At 40.7% G+C, this 24344-nt stretch overlaps 1 protein-coding gene across 1 annotated transcript in view; it reads left to right on the plus strand.

The window, feature by feature from the left end:
• Positions 1-24344, plus strand: part of DNAJC10 (DnaJ heat shock protein family (Hsp40) member C10) — a 204280-nt gene that overhangs the window by 21417 nt on the left and 158519 nt on the right. The window contains exons 3-4 of the mRNA XM_053712848.1: positions 544-709; positions 5957-6007. Coding sequence (XP_053568823.1) covers positions 544-709; positions 5957-6007 — 217 coding nt within the window. The remainder of the gene's footprint in view (positions 1-543; positions 710-5956; positions 6008-24344) is intronic.

Genomic DNA, 24344 nt, shown 5'->3' on the forward strand with positions numbered 1-24344 from the left:
AGTAGCAACAATTCTATTTACTTGAACTTATATTTATTACTACTACTACTACTCCTATTAAGTCAACAATATGCTGATACAATGTGGTGTTTTTTTTTATTATGCTATTAAGTTACATTTTACACTGTATAAGGATACTAAAGCTACATCCAAAATATCTACATGTGTAAATAGCTTTCTTTAGTTCTTTTTGACTTAATCGAACTATAATGTAATATCACCACCCTAATTACTATTATGTGAGCATTTGGGTCAAAGAGTGGCCCTTACTGCGATTACCTGAGTATGTCTTTATATATCTAAAACCTGAGAAGGTGCATTTGAGTTCTTGATGATTGGTATTTTATACTGTTATTGTTGCACCCCTCATTTCGGTTACTAGAACTGCGATATTGTAGAATTCAGTTGGGGTATAACTGCTATTATATGCCTTTTTCAGTAGCTACAATGTATTAAATAAGAAAAGAGTAGGCAACAGACAGGAAGTAACAAAACTTCAGACACAACTTTCTAATGATTTTGTGACTTTTTTTTTCCCCCTAGAATGATCCTGAAGCTCATGACAAGTTTCTAAAAATAAACAGAGCATATGAAGTTTTAAAAGATGAAGACCTTCGAAAGAAATATGATAAATATGGTGAAAAGGGCCTAGAAGACCAACAGCAAGGAGGAGGGTATGAGAGTTGGAGTTTTTACCGCTATGATTTTGGTAGGTGTTTAATTTTCGTTTTCAACATTATTTGCATATTAGTAAAAGAACCTTTAATAAAATAATAATTCTTTGTCAGCTGCATTGTTGGGGCGGTAGATGCTAGATAACTCTAGAAATGTTGCCCTCAAATTTAAAAAGAAATAAAGGAAAGGGCATTAGTAATATCCCAGTGTGCCATTATTTCTATATGAAAAAAACTAAGAACATCCCTTAATGCTTTAGAAAGTGCAGTCTGATGCACTATTGCTAAAATTAACCCCTTAAGGACCAGACCATTTTTTAATTTCTTACCCAGGGCTATTTTTTACATTTCTGCTGTGTTTGTGTTTAGCTGTAATTTTCCTCTTACTCATTTACTGTACCCACACATATTAAATACTGTTTTTCTCGCCATTAAATGGATTTTCTAAAGATACCATTATTTTTATCATATCTTGTAATTTACTATAAAAAAAAAAAAGATAAAATATGATGGGAAAAATTGGTGGAAAAACGCACCTTTTCTAACTTTGACCCCCAAAAACGGTTACACATCTACAACCAACAAAAAACACCCATGCTTAAATAGTTTCTTAATTTTGTCCTGAATTTAGAAATAGCCATACATGCTTAAAAAAAAAAAAATGGTTAAACAACACTGACAAAGTTATGAATACAGCGGTATAATTGCCCTGGAAACACAGTCTAAACATTATCGGCATTGATATTATGGATGGATACTTTTATACTGCTTTTTTTTTTTTTTTTTTTTTTTTTTTTAAGTTCATAAGCGTTGTTTGTGCAATGAATTAACAGCAAACAGCCATTAATGGTCCAGCAAATTAGAGTGTACATTTAGCAATAATCGAGTGTGTTTAACATATTTGGCAGTTTGCGTAGGGACCCCAGAGGGATACTCGTTTTAAGGATAAATGCCCAAGTTGAACATAAAGAGGCAGTTAGGGATTTTGGTAAGAATACAGAAGTTGTCACTTTAGTTCTATATACATAGGTATGGAACAGTTGCAAAGGGAAAAAGTTCTGATAATGGTTACTGCAAAGATAACAATGAGAGGATCGTAAGGCTATCCCACTCTGGAACGGATTACGGTATGTACAGGGGAACTCTTAGAATACCTCCAGGATCAAACTGAACATCGTATCTCCCGTGTAGAGTACAAGCCTTATCAATCATTGGCAAATGCTTGAGGTTCACAAGATATATCTCAGGCTCAGCAGAGCTGCGGTTTAACTTACCAGTTACCCCTCTATTCTGCTCCTGTGCTACTGTTAGCTAATCTGTTAGCTGGAGGAGGTACGTTTTAAAAATACATAAATATGTGTGATTTTTCTTACTTGAGTACGAAAAATCATACAACTATTTATGTATTTTCAAAACGTACCCCCTCCAGCTAACAGATTAGCTAACAGCAGTGCAGGAGCAGAGCAAGCCGATCTCTCTTACTCAGTTACTGTATAATAGTTGCGCAGCCAGAAAATGGCTGAAAGGGACAAGTCTACCACTGACCTAGAAAGTCTTCAACACCGCACACGTGGACTAGAAGGGATGAGCTGAGCAGCCTGGGACACGCTGTGAAATGGTTGCGGTAATAAGGGGGGGGGAGCTTTTACTGTATGCTCAATAAACAAAAAAAATAATAACCCTCTGCTTAATAAGGGAGGGGAAAAAAATCTATAATAACAGTCTGGTTACTAAGGAGTAAAAAAAAAAAATTAATGGTCTGCTTTCCCGCAGCAGGGCTAAATGTAAAAAAAAAAATCCACATGCCCTGCACCCAAAACTGCATGTCCCCGGTGTCGGGCGATTAGGAATTTCGCATCCCTTATGTATGTATGGTATATACGTATACATATATGTATGTGTGTGTGTATATGTATATTCTTTTTATTTATTTATTTTTTGTAGACAACCAAAGTATTGATCTAGGCCCATTTTGGTATATTTCATGCCACCATTTTACCGCCAAATGCGATCAAATAAAAAATAGTTCACTTTTTCACAAACTTTTGTTTCTCACTGAAATTATTTACAAACAGCTTGTGCTATTATGGCAAAACTGGTTGTAAATGCTTCTCTGGGAACCCCTTTGTTTTAGAAATAGCAGTCATTTATGGCTTTGGCATTACTTTTTGGTAATTAGAAGGCAGCTAAATGCTGCTTGTATTATGCCCAGCAGTGAAGGGGTTAATTAGGTAGCTTGTAGGGTTAATCACCCTCACACCCCCTGATTCATCTCAAACAGCTCTTACCTCACAATTGTCACCACCATCTTAAGGACTGGCAGAAAGTCTGCCAGTATAAAAATAAAGGTATTTTTTTGTTTTTTTGGGGGGGTGTTTTTCCCCCATTACTCCCCAACCTTCCTGATCTCCCCCCCCCCACCAACGGCTCTCTAAGCCTCCCCCCTGGACCTATTGACCGCCATCTTAGGTACTGGCAGCTGTCTGCCAGTACAGGTTTGCTTACAAATTTGCACTTTCTTTTCTTTTTTTTTTTTTTTTTTTTTGCAAAAAAAAAAATATAATCCCGTATTTTCTGTAGTGTAGCTTCTCCCCCTCAATACCCTACCCCTTCCCAGATCCCTTTCCAAAAATATTTCCCTTCTCCCTCTCCCCCCTTAGGCTGCTGTATTAATTTGACACGCATGCTCCCGAGCCCCGCCCACCGCCTCTGTACACGCACCGGCGATGGGCCGCCTCTCTGCTATTGCTCCCACCCACCAACAATCATACCACCGCTGTCTGATGCAGAGAGGGTCACAGAGTGGCCGTCTCAAACGGTTACTCTGCAAATCTATTTCTGCAGTGCCCCACTCTTGGGGCATGCAGAAATAGCGCGATCTTGCAATTTTGAGCGAGATCGCGGCAGAGAGAAGCCCAGGACTGCAGGGACGTACAGGGTACGACGCTGGTCATTAACAATGTGTGGGCCGCCGATGTGTAAATGCAGACAGCATATGCTGTTGGCATTTATCATTGCACAAGCCGTTCTAGTGAAATGCTTGTGCAATTCTGCCCCCTGCACATTCGTGGCCAATCATCCACTAGCAGGGGGTGTCAATCAACCCTATTGTATCCGATCGGACGGATTGCTGTCTGCCGCCTCAGAGGTGGTGGACAAGTTAAGGGTACATATGTGGCATGATCGGCCCCATAGAATTGTTTTACCCCTTAAAGGGACACTACCCAAAAAATTTCTTTTGTGATTCAGATTGAGCATGAAATTTTAAGCAACTTTCTAATTTACTCCTATTAGCAAGTAAGTTTAGATGCCGGCCCATTTTTGCTGAACAACCTGGGTTTTCCTTGCTGATTGGTGGATAAATTCATCCACCAATAAAAAAGTGCTGTCCAGAGTACTGAAACCAAAAAAAGCTTAGATGCCTTTTTCAAATAATGATAGCAAGAGAACAAAGAAAAAATAATAGGAGTAAATTAGAAAGTTGCTTAAAATTGCATGTTCTTTCTGAATTACAAAAGAAAAAAATTGGGTTCATTGTCCCTCAAAGTAATTAAGTTATCCCCCTTTATTCCGTAGTTAAACACATAGGTATAGGCAAGTGCAATATGTGTCCTGATGAATTAGAACATCTTTCTTGCATTTCTCCCTTTTTATATGTTTCATTTTCTTTTGTGATTCAGACAGAGCATACAATTGTAAAACTGTTTCCAAATTACTTCTATTATCAAATTTGCTTTGTTCTCATGATATTCAATTTTTTTTTTTTTAAAGATACCTAGGTAGATGTCTGGAGCACTACACATGGCAGTAAATAGTGCTGCCATCTAGTGCTCTTGCAAATGTAAAACATTCTTGCAAATCTGTTGCCATAAAGTTTTCCAGACACGTGCACACTTCTGATCTTAAGTCTCTGCTTAAGATCAGAAGTGTGCATAGACAATGCAATAGCACTTACTCACATTTTAAATGAGTAATTAGATTTATTTTTTTATTAATTTCAGTTACTTTCATTTTCTCCTCCACCCGTGCCACGTGACAGTCATCAGCCAATCACAAAAGCATATGCATTTGTACTGTAATCTCTTGCACATGTTCAGTGATTTTATTTGCATGCTCTATCTGAATCATGAAAGTTAAATTTTGGCTTGTGTCCCTTTTAAAGAAAAGTCAAAGTATTTTAAACATAGAAAACTTAAAATGTAAATCCTATAACCGCTTGGCAAATAGTAGGCAATATAATGCTAATCGTGTTTATCCTTCTAAGGCATTAAGCCTTATAAGTTTCATTAACAAGAGCTGTCTTGTGTACAGAATATTTGATATGGCATTAAACTCAAAATGTAATTCCCTATAAATTAACTTAATATGTAACATTAAAAACCTCCCATTTTTTTTTCTCTTCTCTTCCCCCCCCCCCATGCGTTTGCTGTACAAATTGTTTTTTTTTCCTCATACATCCTTGAGACCAAGGATAATTTGGTAACCTTGTTCTGCAAATTGTCCAAACTCACTACTTACCCAATTGCACATACCAATTTACAGCTAGCTCACTAGGGTTTTCAAGTAGTTTGTTAGCATTATCTGTTGAACACATGTTATTAATAAAGGGACTTTTTAGTAAAGCTTTTGGAAGCAAAAAAAATTGTAGTATATATTTGTCACCCTCTTTTGCTTCTAGTGAGGGGTAATGCACTTAAGTGATCAGTGATCATGTGATAGAACCATAGGCTTCTAAAAAAAAAATAATAATTAGGTAGGTTGCGCCCCCCCCCCCCCATACAGACATGTCTATCTTTTATTAAAAGCATCAATCGCCTCTTACAGATGTTGTGGCCTTGTACTTCCTAAAATTGTTAGATGTGTGACAACCAATAGCACTTGAGAATCATCACGCTCCTGATACTTATAGGTTGACGCCAATTATTTCATGACAGATTAAATTGATGGTCTTTCTGACAAATACCATGAAATATTGTATACTACTCAGTGTTTTTAGAATATCCCAGTTTTAATACATTTCTGTTTCTTATCTAGTCTCTTTACTTAAACAGAAGTGTAAGTAAAATCAGGATGTTTTTTTTTTTTTTTATATTGTATATTTCTTAATGGGATTATTCTCACTTTGAATGCACTGATTTCTTTATTCTGCCTTTTCAGAGGGCCAGCATAAGATGTGTCTATTTTCTGAAATAGTCAATTATTTCATAACTTCCTGTATGCTTAGCTGGAAAATTTGAAGTACAATGACATTATTTTCTAATTACATTTTCTTTTCTTCCAAGGCATTTATGATGATGATCTTGAAATTGTCACACTGGATCGAGGAGAATTCGGTAAGTGTTTGTTTTAAACAATTTGCTTTAGTCTAATGAATACATCTGACCAAGATCACAGTAGACGAGCAAACAAGTAGTTCTAAGGAAAGCGTGGACACAAGCCCTCATAAAATGACTCTCAATGTATAAAATGATCATTTGTAAGGTCTGTTAGTGCAGGAAAAAAAAAAATCTTGTTAGATGCCTGATTTTGTGTGTGTTCTTTTTACCCTGAGAACAGGGTGTCTCTAAGGGGTGTGTACTGCATTTTTGTAACGGATGGAGATGCATACGTTGCAAAAGTGCACAAGGAAAATCATTATTTAAAAACCATACAAAACAAGTAATTTAACTGTTCATACAAGTACACAAAATAAAAACAATTGTATTGTTAAGGTGCATCAAAAATCATATTTTTTTTTTTTTTTTTTTTCCCAACAAGCTTTATTGAAATAAAAAGAACAATATTACAAGAACAAAGAGCCCAACAGTAATATGCATTCAGTCTAGGGAGAAGGAGAAATTAAATTCGGATTGTCCTTGGTTTTGTAGGAAAAATAATAAATAAAAATAAAGTAAGAGTCCATGGAGGGCCCAGACTAGGCCGGATTGTTATCTCCCTCTTTCAGCAAACTTTAACAACAATTGTCCTTGTGCATGTTTGCAAGCTCTTCGTCAGTATTTAGCTTGAATTTTCAACATTAAATTATAAATATTTGAACATAAAAACCATATATTAACATTTAAGTAAAGTTAGATATTAATCAGCAATATAGTATGTTCATCAGATTTAGAAAGAGAGTTAGTCTAAAGGTGGAAAGTGAGGAAAGGAAAGGGTGGGAGAGGGGAAAGAGGGGAAAAAAAAAAAAAGGGGGGGGGGGCGGGGCAGAGGGTGTATCCAGAGCCTGAGAGCTATAGCAGATGTGGCAATTTTATTTCCACATGGACACCATTGTGTCATAGAAGGGTAATTGTTTGCTCAATGAGTAATGCAGTTTTTCTAGCACAAGCAGTTCCTCCACTGCATTTCGCCAATCTGAGATAGATGGTGTCTCTGAAGACTTCCACAATCTGGGAATAAGCCTCTTTGCTCCTGTGAGCATAATCAGGAGGAGCGCCCTTTTCTGCTTCTCCATTTGTTCAGGGAGGTGCAAGAAGAGGAGGGTTTCGGGTGTGATTGGTATTTGTATGTTTAGTTTCTCCGACATAGTCTCGATTACCGTTGACCAGTAGTTTGTTAGTTTGGGGCATGCCCACCAAATGTGTAACAGTGTGCCTGTCTCTCCACAACCCCTCCAGCAGGTCGCTGTGACCGATGGGAAGAGGCGGTGTAGTCTTGATGGTGTATAGTACCATCTGGTAAGTAATTTGAGCTGTAGTTCTTGGACAGTCGCCGAGACAGAGGAGCATTGGACCATGCGGAATGACTTCAGCCATTCTTCTTCCTCAATAATGTTATGTAGATCGTTATTCCATGCTCTAGTGTATGTCGGCAACTGTGTATCAGGTGGAGTGAGTAGTAGTTTATATACTTTTGAAATAATCCTCTTGGGTGGTGTTAGGGCTGAGCAGAGGGATTCGTATGGGGTGAGGTCCCTGCAGAAATCATTTTTATGTTTGTGGTGCATTAGGTAGTGGTACAGTTGGTGATATCTCATCCATGATGTGAAGATGTCACCATAGCATTCTGCCATTTCCCTTTGAGGTCTGAGTTTACCGTCAGCAAGTGCGTTATATATAGAGCCCTGTCTCAGGCTGTATGGTGCATGTAAGCGTCTGCACAATGTGGAGTATGGAATATCAGGGTTTTCCAGGATTGGAATTAATGGAGATGAGTAAGTAGATATGTGGGTACTGGAGGCTATAGTTCTATCCCATTCTAAAAGAGTTTCTGAAATCAAGTGGAATCTGTGTAGATTTTTGGGGCGTTTGGTTGAGGGGATCCATGCCAGAGAGGCAACATTGTTATGCTGAAGGATTTGACCATCTATTCTGACCCATTGTTTTTGTTGTGTGTTGTGGGCCCATTCTATCACCCTTTGAAGGAGAATAGCTCTTCTATACAGTGTGAGGTTTGGGAAGCCCAGGCCCCCTCTATCTCTGGGAAGGTAGAGTGTCTTTTTAGGTATTCTAGGTTTTATTCCTGACCAAATGAATTGTTCTAGTGTTCTCTGAAGGTTAGTGAGATAATCCTTAGGCAGGTGGATAGGGAGGGTTTGCAGGACATATAGAATTCGCGGGAGAACATTCATCTTGATGAGGCCTATCTTCCCCAGCCAAGATAAGGATTTATTCCTCCATGAGGAAAGGTCATTAATTATTTCATTTCTTGGGTTAATATAGTTATTTTTAAATAAGTCTATGGGGGAGGCTGTTAGGTATATGCCTAAGTATTTTAACCTGGTTGGAGAGAGCGGGACCCTATAGTTCGTTGTGAGGAATTGAATCTTTTCGGGGGGGGAGTTAACATTGAGTAGCTCTGATTTTGATAAATTTAGCTGGAAATTAGAAAGCTTACCAAATTCCTCCAGTTCCCTAAGGAGTTCAGGTATCGATGTTTCAATGTTAGATAGGGTGTAGAGAACATCGTCGGCATATAGTGCCTGTTTATGTTCGTTGTCTCCTATTCGGACCCCCTCAATCATAGGGTTGAGGCGTACTTTTTGAGCTAGGGCTTCTATAGAGAGGGCAAATAATAATGGTGACAGGGGGCAGCCCTGGCGTGTGCCGTTGGATATGGGAAAGGTGTTTGATAATGTGCCATTTATTTTAATCTGAGCATTAGGTGATGAATAAAGTGCGAAGGTCATGTTGATGAAGGAATCTCCAAAATTCATGACCTTCAAGACTCGACGCAGAAAAAGCCAATCGACGCGGTCGAAGGCCTTCTCCTCGTCGGTCGAAAACAGTGCCATCGGCACCCCCTCGACTTGTGCATAATTAAGTATTTGGGTCACCTTGGTGGTGGTATCGCGGGCCTCGCGGCCCGGGACAAAACCCACCTGGTCGGTATGTACTAGAGTTGGGAGGTATTTATTTAGGCGGTTTGCAAGCATTTTGGCTAAGATTTTGATATCCAGATTCAGAAGGGAGATGGGCCTGAAATTTGATGGGGAGTTCGGTGGTTTACCCGGTTTGGGCAAGACAGTGATATGTGCTTTCAACATTGTTGCTGGTAGTGTTGGGTGCTCTATTAGTTCATTGAAGAGTTGGAGCATAAGGGGTCCCAATGTATCTTTAAATGTCTTATAATATTTTAGAGAAAAGCCATCTGGGCCTGGGCTCTTCCCACTCGGGAAATCTTTAATAGCCTGTAGGAGTTCGTCTGTAGTGATGTGTGAATCCAGCCTGTCTCTTTGTTCAGAGTCTAACTGTGGTAATTTCAATGTCTTTAAGTATTGATCTATCAGTTGGCTCCTAGTGCGTATGTCCGCAGAGAGATGTGAGGTGTCTGTGGGTTGGTTAATGTTGTATAAGGATTGATAGAAAGAGTGAAAGGAGTTTGCTATTTGTTTGCTACCCTTTATCAGGGTTCCATCTGGATTCTGCAGGGAGTGAATGTATGTTTTCAGCTGCTTTCTGCGAACCGCTCTGGCGAGCAGTTTGCCAGGTTTGTTACTGCCTTCATGATATTTTTGTTTCATGTTAAGGGTTTTACGGTTATGTGCTTCTAGAAGGAGTGTTCTAAGGGCCCCTCTAGCATCATCCAGGGCCTCTCTGGTGTCTTTGTCTAATGGGTTGCCTTTGTGTTTACCCTCCAGCTGTGTTATAGTTTGTAGAAGATTGGTATGTTTAAGTCTGTTTTGTTTGTTAATGCGTGCTTTAATTTTGAGGAATTCCCCTCTAATTACGCATTTATGCGCTTCCCATACATTCGTGGTCGATGTTTGTCTAGGATCATTATATGTCATATAGTCAGCGAGTGATTTTTGGATTTCTGCAATAATGGTGGGGTCATTTAAGAGAAAATCATCGAGTTTCCAGATGTATGTCGTGGGGGGGAAGTCTGGCCATTGAACTGAGCATGTGACTGGTGCGTGATCTGACCAAGATATTTGGCCTATATAGCATTCGTTAATCATGTCTATACCATTGGAGTCTGTGTAGAAATAATCTATGCGGGAATATTTATTGTGGGGAGAAGAAAAATATGTGAAATCTTTGAGTGTTGGATGCAAAGTGCGCCAAATGTCGTGAAGCTGGAGGCTTGCAATTGTGTTTTTTACAGATTTTATTATTTTAGATGGGATGCTCGATGCCCCGTTTGATGTGTCTAGCGTTGCATCCATCGGGAGGTTAAAGTCTCCCGAGAGGAACACCGGCCCCTTCGCAAGGTCAAGGATGAGTTTTGAAAATTTGGTAATAAATGTATGCTGTTCTGTGTTTGGACTGTATATCGTGGCTAACGTTATTGGGTGTTCGTAGAGGAGTCCCGTGATAATAAAGTATCTCCCCTCTGGATCTTTTTCAACATGTGAGATCTTTAAAGGTATGGAGTGGTGTATTAAAATGCCCACTCCGCCTTTTTTGGATAGCCCTGAGGCAAAATGAGCTGTAGGGTATTGGGGGTTGAACCATTTCGGTTCTCTCCCTTTTCGGAAGTGAGTCTCCTGAAAGAACAGGATATGGCTATGGAGGGTTTTTTAACGCTCTGAAGGCTATAGACCTTTTACCTGCATTATTTAGGCCCTTGGCATTGATGGTGGTCATCACCAGGTCATGTGAGCGGAGTCTGCTTGGCTGATGATTCATTCTGTATGGGGGAAGGGGAGAGAGAAGAAAAAAAAAAAAAAAAAAAGGGGGGGGGGTAGGGGAAGGGAGGTTAAGGAAGGAGAGGGAAAAGCGGTCTAGGAGAGTGGGATGAGAGAGGGGGAGAGATAGAGAAAGATGAGTGCTTTCAGAAGAGGAAGTTAGGGGGAATAAGGGGTTTAGCAAGAATTGAGAGAAAGAAAGAGTATTAAAGAAAAAGAGGGTACAATCCGGTTTACTATCTTATGCAGTAACAATTCAATAAATAAAACAAGAATTATTCGTCTTTGAGCAACTAAGTTGCTAAGTGAATGGTACCAAGATAGAGAAAAGAGATAGGGTCGTGAACGGGGTCGTAACCCTCAAGCTCGTACGGAAAAAAAAGATGATGTATCTTAATTCCCTGTCATCAAGGTTAGGTCAGTGTGGTGGAGCCTATCCAGGTAGCTAGATAAAATTGTGTGAACCTGAAGCGAGAGTGTATGGGGAGGGATAATGGGGGGGGAGGGGTGAGGGTGGGGAAAGTTGTAGAGGGAGAGAAGGTGACGGAGAGAAGGGGTTAGGTGAGAGTGGGGGAGGGGGTGGGATTGAGGTATTAAAAGGTATGTAATTAGTTGGAAACTGATGAGGGAGGGAGAATAGAGTGAAGTTTGGGAGGGGAATGGGTCTAGTGTGGGAAGTTAGAGGTAAGAGGATATAAATGAGTGGTGGGGGAGAGGGGGGCGTTGGAGTAAAGGATAGGTAAGAGGTGGGAGAAAGGGGGGGGATAGGTATAGGGTAATAAAGAGGGTGGGGGTGCATGTGTAAATGGCGAAAAGGAGGTCAGTTTGCGAGAGTAGGGATGAGGGTTAGTCTAAAGTTTCAGGTGTATGCTATGGGTATGTACAGCAGGTTAACTTTGAGAGTGTGGAGGATGTCCAAAGGTGTTTTCTAGTTTGTAATGAGAGGTTAACAAGTTCTTATTTCGGGTGATTGAAGGAAGGAGAAAGGAAAATATATGTTAGACAGACATGAAGGAGCACGGACAAATGTCTAGCACTTTCATTGGCATAAAATTATTATAACTCCTTTTTTTTTTTTTTTTTTTTAACCAACATTTGCAATAACTTTAGAAACTTTCTTATTCAACAGGTTAAACATTTTAAGCTAACTGTTATAAGGAGGGTACTCCCAGATGGGGCCTTCCCCAGGGTGACCCTTGTAGCATAATGTCCAGTATGAGGTAACTAACGTCACGACAAAGTGTGACAAAGTGCAAAAGGATACAACAGTGGACTTTTCAGGTTGAGATATTAATCTCCTTCATAAGGAGATAGTCTCTGAAGTCAGATGTTAGAATGTGAGGTCGAGGGATCCTGGGGGTGTGTATTGGGCCTTAGAAGTTGGTCGCCATCAATAGATAGTCCAGAGTAAAAAGTTCTTTCATCCATTCCTGGGTGGTATACAGCTGTTTTGTTCTGATGAGTGGCCACTATTGATACCGGAAAGCCCCATCGATATTTTATTTTGTGGGCCCGCAGTTTGGCTGTAATATGGCCTAGTTCCCTTCTCTTCTGGAGGGTGGTTGGTGACAGGTCGGAGAAAATTTGTATCTCCACCCCTGCATGGTGTACGGGATGTTTAAGACGTGCTTGTTTGAGGATTTCTTCCTTGTCCCTATAGTTTAGGAACCGGACAATGATGTCCCTGGGGGGGGCTTTAGGTGGGGGTTTCGCCCTAAGCGCTCTGTGAGCGCGTTCTAGGACAATATCTGGTGATGAGGGGGACTCTTTCAGCGTGCGGAACAGACTCTGCAAACAACCGTCTATAGCTGGGGGATGGACGGATTCTGGTATTCCTCTAAAACGTAAATTGTTCCTTCGCCCCCTGTTGTCAAGATCCTCGATTTTGTCATTTAGTTGCTGAATTGTTTCAGATTGAATTTGGGTCTCTGTAGCAATAGCTTTTTCAGAGGCTGAGTGTTCTTGTTTTGCTTCTACCTGCGTGACTCTTGTGTCTAAGGCTGTGATGTCTCTCCTAAGCTCATTAAAGAGATTTCGCATTTCTTGGACAGCATCCCTAATATCTTCCTTAGAAGAGAGGTGCAACAAGTCCTCTTTTGTAATTAGCTGTTGGGCCTGCATGTTTGGATCTTTATGTTGAGAGTTATCTATTTGTGGGTTGTTTTCCCTTTTCTCAGGCGCTTCAGGGATCTGTGAATCTGCCTGTTTAAGATATTTGTTTAGAGTGCCAGTTGTAGTGCTTTTGACTTCTCTTTGTTGTCTTTTGCCAGGCATCCCTTTTGTCTTTCAGCAGGTTATAGAAAGCAAGAGTCAGTGAAAGTGTCTCTGTGGGGGGTTCATAACTTATTAAAGATGTCAGTTCTCTTTGTTCCCTTCCACCCCCACTCTCTTTCTGATAGTAGCCTCAAGGTGAGCTTTTGTTTGCAAAGAAAAGTAACAACGGAGGTACAAGGTTATCTTATGCTCTAAGTAGTAGCCTGCAGATGTATCAAGACCAAGCCTGTTATATAAGCACCTTGCCTTATCATTTCCTGTGCTTGAGTATTCTATATGTTGTTTGAATCTGCTGTCCAGGGGCTTGGGAGGCTATAATATAACTCAAATCGTAGCCTTTTAAATCTTTAATGTTTGGGTTGATAATAGATCACTGTCAGTGCGACACTCTGCTCTCTTCCCTGCAGAGAGCGCGGGATACGGTATGACTTCTATATGGAGTATGGTTAGTGATTGAGGGCGGCCCTCTTAAGTTATATTTATATTGTATGTTTGTTATTTCTCTTTTCTCTCCCGCTGTAAGGGTCTCTAAGGGAGATAGTACGTTTTGCTGGTAGGTGAAGGGAGGGCTGCACTGGGCCGTTGCAGGCCAAGAGGTTTGTGTGCGTTTACCTCTAGCGTGTATATATGTGACTCACTGAGGCCTTGCTACCGTCCTAGCAGTGTATACAGGGAGCCCGTGAGGGCGAGCGGCTCACCTTTCAGAATGGCAGCGTGTCCTCAGTCTCTCAATTGGGATCGGTTGCTGCTGTCGCGTTGCTCCGAGCCTCTGTGCAATAGTTTGTATTGAGGAGCGGAGGCTCGGTGCCGCTTGTGGTGGTAGCTATCCCTGCGTTTATGGAGGTAGTAAAGATGGCGCTTCCATCACCTCTGGTCTCTCGCTCCCATCAATGATCCGGCACAAGTTTTCCTGGGCTGTGTCGCACTGTAAAGTTATGTTGATGCTCCACCGCACTAACTGAGTTAAATAATTATAAAAAGGGGAACTTTTGTCAATGTTATAGGCATCGTATAGCTTGAGGGTTGAGGAGCTCTAGTGAAACACAGCCATCACCCAGCGTGGCTTAGCTCTGCCCAAAAATCGTTTTTTTTTTTTTTTCGTTTTCAAAGAAACTTTATTGAAAGTAAACATGATACATTGCATAAGCATAAAGGTCAGCAAGGATACAACAACAATATACAGAACTGAAATCTTACAGTAAGTTGTTTGTTACATTTCTGAAACTAATTGTTCATAAAATCTATGTGTAACCAAAATTCTTTGTAACATTTCCATACGTCTCACATCTGAGATGTTATTATTATGCTTTACTGAAAGCAAACATCAAGAATCTCTGCTGCCTTGAGATTATGACGGGCAATGGAAATAATGAGCCCGTCGTGAGAGGAAAAAGAGGAAATAGTGTAAGAATAAAGGAAATACGAAAATGGAAGAGAGAAAAAGGGGTGTGAAGAGGAGAGAGGGGAAAGGAAGGGGTTCTCATCATTGGGATAGGGGGGGTGGGGGAAGAGAAGGAGAGAAAGGAAAGAAAAAAAAAAAAAAAAAAAAAAAAGGGTGGGGGGGAAGGGAGGAGGAGGTCAAGCGTGTGTTTACATTGAAAAGGGGCGAGGTATCAGGAGCTCATCTAACCAGGGGTCTCCAAATCTCTTTCATGTATTCATGAATTTCGATTCGATCGTCTCTCATATATCGAAATCTTTCTAGTGCCAAGTGTCTGTCCACCTTGGCTTCCCAGTCTGCTGCAAGAGGGATTTTATCTGATTTCCAGTGTTGGGGGATGAGGGCTTTTGCGCTATTTAACATTATATATAGTAGATATTTTTTAGGTTTCTCTGTCATTTTGGGCAGCCCATGGAATAGTAAAAAGTCCGGATTTCTGCGTAATGTAATATTTAATTTGGAGTCAATGATATCCATTACAGAGCTCCAGAATGGAGATATCATATCACAGGACCACCAGATGTGGAGAAAAGTCCCGACCTCTCCACAGCCCCTCCAGCACCTACCATCTGATTTCTTATACATTTTTTTAATCTTGTCTGGTGTAAGATACCACCGGGACAGATATTTGTAGTTGGATTCTAAGGTTCTAGCTGATATTGAGGCTTTAGAGTGGTTGTGGTATATTTTGTGCCAGTCTGTGTCTGTGAGAGGGCAGTCTAGCTCACTATTCCACTGTCTAACAAAGGTAGGTATATGGCAGTCCTTATGTGATGACAGTAGCTTGTACATGATTGAGATTAAGTGTGAGGGAGTGCGAGTCAACAGGCAGAATGATTCTGTCTGGCTCACTGGTCTGGAGATGCTGCCCATCCTTTTATGTGTGAGCACAAAATGCTGAAGCTGCCTGTGGAAAAACCATGGTATGTTCAGGCCCATCTCCTCCAATTCATCTAGACTCCTGAGTTTGTTATTTAGTAGTAACCTATGGAACATGGTCTGGTCCAGTCGTGTCTTGTCAAGAGTCGGCAGGGCGATACCTGGGAAAGGAATGTCTGGATTATGTGTAAAGGGCGTAAGAGGAGAAGGATTTGAGGAGATATGCGGATGTTCTATTAGTGTTCTATCCCATTGCGAGAAGAATTCCCTCAGCAGCGGGTACTGGCTAATGATTTTAGGTCTGTTCTTGTTTGAAATCCATCCCAATGTGCCTGCATTTTGAGTGTTCAATATAGCCCGTCCCACCTGGACCCAAGTTTTATCCCTAGAGTTGACACACCATTCAACTTGATGTTGGAGATTAATAGCCTTTTTATAAAGTAGCAGGTTCGGGATGCCCAGCCCGCCCTTCTCTTTAGGTAAGTATAGTGTGTTTCTGGGAACCCTAGGTCTGATGCCCCCCCATATATATTCCTCCAGTTGACTTTGAAGTTTTGATAGGTACTGGTTGGGAAACGGGGTAGGGAGAGTCTGAAGGTAGTATAGAATCCTCGGGAGGATATTCATTTTTACCACCCCTATCCTACCCAACCATGAAATCTGTTTGTTTCTCCAGGATGAGAGGTCGCCCACAATTGATTGGGATAATTGAGTGTAATTAGCCTCGAAGAGGCTTTCTGTTTTGGGGGTGAGGTTGATCCCCAGATATTTGAGTGTCCGCGTTTTTACCCGCAATTTGCAAATATCTGCTAAGCGGCATATGTCCGTTTGGGGTAAGTTGATGTTTAAAATTTCTGATTTGGCTTGGTTCAAATGAAAATTGGAGACTTTTCCATATTCCTCAAATTCTCGAAGAATTTCCGGGATTGAGGTTATCGGGTCAGTGACCGATAGAAGGATATCGTCCGCATATAGCGAAACCTTATGTTCCTGGTCTCCTATCCTAATGCCAGGGATTTTCTGGTTGTCTCGAATCTTCTGTGCTAATATCTCTATGGAGAGGGCGAACAATAAGGGAGATAAGGGGCAGCCCTGGCGTGTGCCGTTTGAGATTTTAAAAGGGTCAGATAGAATATTGTTGACTTTTACTTGTGCGGTTGGGCCCGAATATAGAGAGAAGACTTTTTTGATGAAGGTTTGGCCGAAATTCATTTTTAGTAGGACCGCCCTGAGAAAGTTCCAATTGAGCCTGTCAAAGGCTTTCTCAGCGTCCGTTGATATAAGTACTGATGGGATGTTATTAACTTGCGCATAGTTCACCAGCAGAGCAGCCTTTAAAGTGTTGTCTCTGGCCTCTCTGCCAGGGACAAAGCCCACCTGATCTGGAGAGATTAGTTGTGGCAAGAATTTGTTTAACCTTGAAGATAAAATTTTTGCAAAAATTTTCAGGTCAACATTAAGGAGGGATATTGGCCTGAAATTTTCAGGCCGGTCTGTCGACTTCCCTGGCTTTGGAATGGTTGTAACATGCGCAAGGAGCATAGTTGATGGGAAATCATGGGAATTTCCGATGTTATTAAATAGGGAGGCTAGGCGGGGGGATAGAATGTCTTTAAAATTTTTATAGTATTTTACGCTGAAACCGTCTGGGCCTGGGCTTTTACCTGCCGGTAAGTTATCTATAGTCTTGGCCACCTCTTCTGTAGAAATGTCTGCGTCCAGACTCGTTCTTTCCTCATCAGAGAGGGTCGTGAGAGATAAGGGTTCTAGATAGGAGTCAATAGGGGATCCCAGAGGTATCCCCTCAGAGACCACTGGGGAGACCATCTCATCCCGGAGATTGTACAAATTCTGGTAATAGGATCTAAGTACTTCTGCTATAGAAGGGCTGTCTGAGCAAGTTTGGCTATTACGGTTTAATATGGAGTGAATGTGGGACTTAGACTGTCTCCTTTTTAAAGCTCTCGCCAAGAGTTTACCGGGCTTATCTCCAAATTCATAGTACTTTTGTTGCAGCTTTAGTGCGGTGATTTGGTGTTCCCTAGAGTGTATGTCTTGTATTTCTCTCCTGGCTTGAAGAAGATTTTGTTTGATCAGTGCGTCTGTCGGTGTTGTCTTATGTTTGGATTCTAGGTCATGTATCTGCTTAAGGAGGGTCGTGTATCTGAGTCTGAGCTGCTTAGATTGAGAAGCTTTCTGTTGTATTAGTTCGCCTCTAATTACACACTTATGGGCCTCCCACACAACATGGCCCGGTACCTCCCCATTCTCATTATTCTGAAAATATTCCTGTATTTTAGTAGTGATTAGGGTTTTAATTACTTGGTTATTCAGCAAAAAGTCATCAAACCTCCAGATGAAAGGTCTGTCTGGTGCTGAGGGCCACTTTATCTGACATACTACTGGGGCATGGTCAGACCAGGTCATGGGAAGTATCTTTGTGTTTAAGACTCCCGCTAAGGTCAGTTGGTCAGTGAAAAAATAATCAATCCTAGAGTATACTTCGTGAGGGTGGGAATAAAAAGTGTAATCTCGTCTGGTGGGATAAAGTATTCGCCACGTGTCATGAATCGCTAGTTCTTCTAGTCTGGCGTTGCACTGTCTGAGGGTCTTGTTGGAAACTGAGGTTGTCATTTTGGAGGTGTCTAAGATGGGATCAAGTGGGACATTGAAGTCACCACCAAGTATCAGCGCTCCTTTACGGAGTTCAAAAATTTTGTTAGTTAGGGAATTCAAAAATGTATTCTGGTGTTGGTTCGGGAAATAGGCATTGACAAGAGTGACAAGTCTATTATGAAGTGTACCTATGATTATCAGATATCGACCCTCCGGGTCCTTCTCTATATGAGAAAGCGAAAAAGGGGAGGATTTTTTTATCAATATACCCACCCCGTTTTTTTTAGAGGTACCAGATGCAAAAAAGGAAGTGGGGAATTTAGGGTTAAACCAAGCCGGTTCCTTCCCCCTACAAAAGTGCGTCTCCTGCAAAAATACGACATCGCAGTGTGCGCGAGTAACATCCCGAATGAGATGGGAACGTTTTTCTGGGATATTAAGACCTTTAGTGTTTAATGTCATAAAGGACAAAGTTTGTGTCCCGTGATCAGTCATAGTTGGGGTTGGAGGGGTAGAAGAAGAGGAAAAAAAAAAAAAAAAAAAAAAAGGGGGGGAGGGGTACTAGAGGGAAGTACAAGTTCAGGAAGGGGTTAAAGGGTAGTTAGGGATTAGAGAGAAAGAAGTCTGAAGAAAAAGATTTCTTGGAAATATATATCTAAAAACAAAAAAGAGAATAAAAAGAGAAGGTGAAGAGAGCGATAGTCGGGCAACCCACTGTTGACAGTGAACGACCGAGGACCGCAAGCAAGGTGGAAAGGGTAAAAAGAGTAAGAAGAGTATGGGATCTGTATCCCTGCGTCCGATGCAAATAAAAGAGAAAAAAGAGATGAAAGGTAAAAGGAAGGAGTATAGCATGTCCCAGTAAGTAGATTTATATAACATCGAGGGTAATAAGGGGTGAAAGGGTGCATATACGAGGAAGTAATATACTCTACATAACTGAGATCTCACATCTGACTCTGCAATTAAGGATAAGAGTTGACATGAGAACAACAATAACATTATGAACAGTAGGACATCCATTACAATTGAGAACCTGTGAAACAAGACTGCAGTGTAGCCCAAATGAACACATTGGGGTCAAAGAATACATTAACCTAAGGTAAATTATAAATCGGGTAGTAATATTTATTCTAAAACATTTACCCTAAATACCCCGTTTGGGTTTTCTCATGAAATTGCCCAGCCACACCTGGAACTAAGCTAGCCGTGGGGTAGGAGGGCCCATTCTGTCTATTAGGTTCTAATCCCCTGTGGTAGCTTGCCAGTGACATTTAGAGGCCCAGCGTATCTATAATGTCTAACTTTATATAGCTCTGTACTCGGAGGTACAGTAGGAAGCTAACTCGTTTGCTAGGTGTCGGGGCACATGTAACCACTCAAACCTTTGGGGTGCAATCTATACTGTAAAACATATTAAATAAAGGTGAAACATTGTAAACATAACATATCTAACAATTTAAGTAGTTTTGAGTTAGTAGAGACATGCACCTTTGGGTATAGGTATACGCATGGCAACCACTCAATCCTCTTCTTATGACCAACAATAAAAATTTAAGTTAGTAACATTGAATCTAAATAAACAGATGCTTGATCACTTATCTGGATCTTGAACAAAGTCCTCTGCATGTCATGGTCTCCCAAAAAATCAGGGAGATGCAATCTACAAGTTCTGGTTTCTGAGAGAGGTTGCCTCTTCTTCTTGATGGGGTATTTCAATATCTAATATGTTGCAGAAGTCCTGTAGGTCTGCCTGAGTTCTGAATATCGCTTGTTTCCCTTTATGGGTAGCAATAAGGCAGACCGGGAAACCCCATTTATATTGAATTTTGTGTGATTGGAGTGCGCTGGTTAAAAAACGAAGGTCTCTTCTTTTCTGTAATGTCATCTGACTCAGATCAGAGAATATTTGAATAGGGATGCCAGCATGTGTAAGCTCCTTGATAGTCCGTGCTTTCTGGGAGATTGCATCTTTGTCCCTGTAGCTCAGAAACTTCACAATTATATCCCTTGGGGGGGCTTTAGGTGATGGTCTGGGCCGTAGAGTTCGGTGAGCCCTCTCTAACTGGACAGCTGGTGAGCTTGGTGTCCCTTTTATAGTCCGGAATAAGTCTTGTAAGTAACCCTCTAGTGCTGAGTTGTTTACTGATTCCGGCACCCCTCTTATCCGGAGATTATTACGCCTGCCTCTGTTGTCCAGGTCTTCAACCCTGGACAGCAGAAATTGAATGTCTCCCTCCTGTTCTAGAGCCCTTTGGGTATTAGCTGTTACCTGAGCCTGTATAGTATCTTGCTTCTTCTCCAGGGTATGAACCTGCTGGTTAATTTGGTGAAAGTCTTTTTTTAAGTCCCCGAAGAGAGACCTCATTTCGGATAGTACCATGTTGATGTCAGCTTTGGTAGAGTGGACTCTAAGGTCCTCTTCAGATGGTTGGTCTTGTGGGTGTGTACTCAGGGCTGTGTGCTCGATTAATGCTAGAGAGGGTGCAGCACCTGTGTTTTCACTACTTATTGGGTCCTGTGTCGCAGTCGCCATTTTAAGGTAGTTAGTGAGGTTTGTGCTTTTAGGGCCTTTCTCCCCTTTGGTATTTTTTCTGTGAGACATTGCCCTTAGGGAGTCCTATTAAGTGCTTCCAGCTGGGTGAGATGCGGTGAAAAGGCAATGAAAGCTCTTGAGGGGGCCAGGTGGAGGGGTGAGGATAACAGGGGGCTGTATGTCAGCAGGAGAGCGAATCAAGAACAAGTCAAACGTTATATTCCAGAAATGGTCTTGGCTCTCTATGTGCAGAGTTATGTGATAGAGGTGGGGGCTTTTCCTTTTGTTCAGTTGTTTCCCCTTATTTGAAAAAGAAAGGGGGTTGTGTATAATGTCACTGGGAAACTGAGCACTCTGTGAGGGGGAATCGCCTTACACTGTCAAGTTTGTGGTATATGCCAGCAGCAGCCTGGTTTCCAAAACAGTGCAAAAAGTTTATTGCTCAAAATGTAGTGTGATAGTGCTTATAACGATTTAACTTGAATCCCAGAGCACGTTCACAATTGCCATCTACTGTGTCTCCCCAATATCATGCTCTGCCCCTGTGTATTAAATTGTGCTGAAATGTTTTACAGCCCACTGCTAATTTCCAAATGTGACCGCTTATGTTTGGGGCACTAAACAGGCAGTCCCCGCTGTGTTACTGACCATCAGAGATTGCTCGGTCCCATAGAGGTGGCGGGTGCCGCAGCTCCACGTGGTCAGGGCCCTTATGTGATATAGGTTCCCAGGAGAGGACCCCCGGCACTCTGTCAGGTTAGATTATTTCTCCTCAGCACTCCGCTACCGTCGTACCGACCTACCCCTTAACAGAAGCAAGCCGGAGGGGACAGGTGGCCTCCCCAGGGACGGCAGCCGGGAGCGCGAGGTCAGGTGAGGTCCGCTCGGGAGTTGGATATAGTCCGGCTTACCCCTGATAGATCCGTTCTCTTGCTGTGTAGTGTGGTCGCAGTGCAGATTAGAGGCGCTCCAGAGAGCTGTGTGTGTTAATCGGTTCCCACCAGGAGAGCGCGCGGCTCACATCAGTGCGGTCGGGTAGGCCTCAGTTGTTGCCAGGGCTGCGTTGCCGCTAATAGTGTACCCTTTATAAGTCTGAAATCGTAGTAGGGACATTCAGACCCACAATCCTGTTGTTTGATTAATGTTAGGACTGCTTTCTCCTTATTAATTATAGATACATCGGACGCAGGGCATGGGAGCCAGGAATTAGTCAGCCATGTCCCTGCGTGGCCAGGCTCCGCCCCCCAAAAATCGTATTTTATCAAAAATTCTGCACAATGTATATCATAATTTAAGTATAATGGATTGCAAAAACACATAAAAATTAGTGCTTAGTACAAAATGCAAAGTGTTTTCTTTTGCAAAATGTGCAATACACGGACGTGTATGAAAATGTTCTCACAAATCTCGGTTTAATTCTATAAACATTTCTGCCCTACAGTTCTCACTGTTTTTTTCATGCAAATGAAAAGTTGTCGCGGTTGTGACAAAATGCTTAATACCCTTATAGAAAACTCATGCAGAAGACGAAAATATAGGAAATTGTAGGATGCTTTACAGAGAAAGCAGCGTAATGTGATTTATATTTGCTGCATGATTTCATTTTTTAAAGTGGGTGAATTTGATTTAACCCCTTCACTACCAGGACTTTCAGAGAAGAACTTGCCCAAAATACCGGAGTATTTTTTGCATTTTTGCTATAACTCCATTTATACAGAAAATGGAAACCTGTTTTTTTTTTTTTTTTTTGTGTTTTTTTATTTACCTGTCAAAACTATATATTTTTTAAGTATACAACCCAAGGTATTGATCTAGGTCCATTTTTGTATATTTCATGCCACCATTTCACCACCAAATGCGATCAAAATAATCTTTTCACAAACTTTGGGTTTCTCACTGAAATTATTGACATGCCGCTTGTGCATTAATGGCACAAATTATTGTAAAAGCTCCTGGGATCCCTTTTTGTTCAAAAATAGCAGACATGCATGGCTTAGCCATTGCTTTTTGTTAATTGGAATGCCGCTAATTGCATTTAGTGAAGAGATGACCCCCCCCCACCTGACACTTCCCATGCCCTTATCCCTCCCAAACAGATCTTCCCATCCTGTCTGCCAGTACCTTCCCTCCCCTCTAGCGATTTTAGGGACCCCCCCACCTTTTTTTCTCTAGTGTAGCTTCCCTTCCCTCTCCCTTTATTTTTCTGCAGATAAACTTTCATAATTCAGAGAACATTTTTAACAATTTTCCAAATTACTTTTCTTATTTGCATTGTTAACCATTGCTGAAAAACATACATAGGTAGGCTCAGAAGCAATGCATATTACTGTGAGCTAAGCTCAACTATGCCCCAGTAGAGCATTGCTCTCCTTCAACAAAAGATACCAAGAGAATGAAGCTAATTGATTAATCTTAAAAACTTGCTGGTCTATTTCTTAAGTCTGTATACTTATTTTATAAAAACATTTGTGGTGAAGAAGGGGCATGCTATTTCTATAGACAGTCGGTTATGAGAACGACAAAAACAATATGCAATATCTTCAAGATAGGAAAATTGCCCAAAATAATCTGACAGAAACTTCTGGGAATGCATGACTTGTGAATGGATTAAAGGATTTACCAAAAATTAAACAGCCATGAATGCTATATAATTTAAAACTATTCTATATTTCAGGATGAAATAAACTTTAGATTATAATTAAATAACCCAATTAAATTGCTTTTTGCAGAAAATCTTATTTAAATGTTTAAAAAAATCCAGTAAATATAGTAGATTTCCATAATCAACAAATGCACAATAAAAAAGTAATGTAATAGCTATGAGTCTGAGTTTCAAATGAGTAGTAGATTTTTTTTTTCCTGACATATTTGTCTATTTCCACTCCCCCCCTATATCACGTGACCCCCATCAGCCAATCACAAATGCAAATATGCATATTCTGTGAATTCTTGCACAGTAGGAGTTAGTGACTGTGTAAATCTAAAGACACTGTACATTTTCTTAATGGAAGTAATTTGGAAAGTTGATTAAAATTGCCTGCTCTATCTGAATCATGAAAGTTTAATTTTAACTAGTGTTAAATAAAAATAAAATAAATCTTGCCAGGCAAGTGTGTGTTACTCTTATTCAAAAATCTTTTATTGTGCACTTCGTAGCTGTATTCCCGATATCCATTAGTGGATGCACCAACATTGTATCCTATTTAGCAACATATTATACTTGATGTATTGCAAATGTATTTTGTAAATTTTTTTTTATTTTTTTTTTGCACATATAATGTGAAATACATATATTGAATTACAAGTTTAATACTTTGTTCATTTTTTTTTTTTAATAAATAAAAGTATTTATACAAATTTTGTTATGTCAAAATCATTGTGCTGATTTTTAGTGCGGTTTCCTTTTTTTCATTTTCAGTAGATGAGGGAACCCTGGAACCTTACCTATATCCCTTGTGCTACTGAACAATTTTAGGAAGGATATTATTTGTGTGTTTAATAATCATACATTTTATATGCAACCCCTAAAGGCTTCTAAAATATTGAACTGCAGCCCCTATGTGTTGAGAAGTTGGCCACCCCTGATGTACACCATAGAAAATGAATACTAATAGCAATACTAATAGCAATACTAAATACTAATAAATGGCTCAGCAGTGAAAGGTAAAATCCCTGGTGAGTTCTGTTATGTACAATATCAAAAGGCTGAGGTGAGGTATAAATGGGTTTAAATCTTGGTGTGTGCATGCAGTTAGACATTCCTTATAATGGCCATGTTCAGTTTAAGTGGCTTTATTTCTTTATTTTAAATACAGACTTTACCATCTCTCCAGGGTGGCATTCTCATATACAGTTAAC

The sequence above is a fragment of the Bombina bombina genome, chromosome 1, assembly GCF_027579735.1.
Source record: "Bombina bombina isolate aBomBom1 chromosome 1, aBomBom1.pri, whole genome shotgun sequence".
Taxonomy (NCBI): domain Eukaryota; kingdom Metazoa; phylum Chordata; class Amphibia; order Anura; family Bombinatoridae; genus Bombina; species Bombina bombina.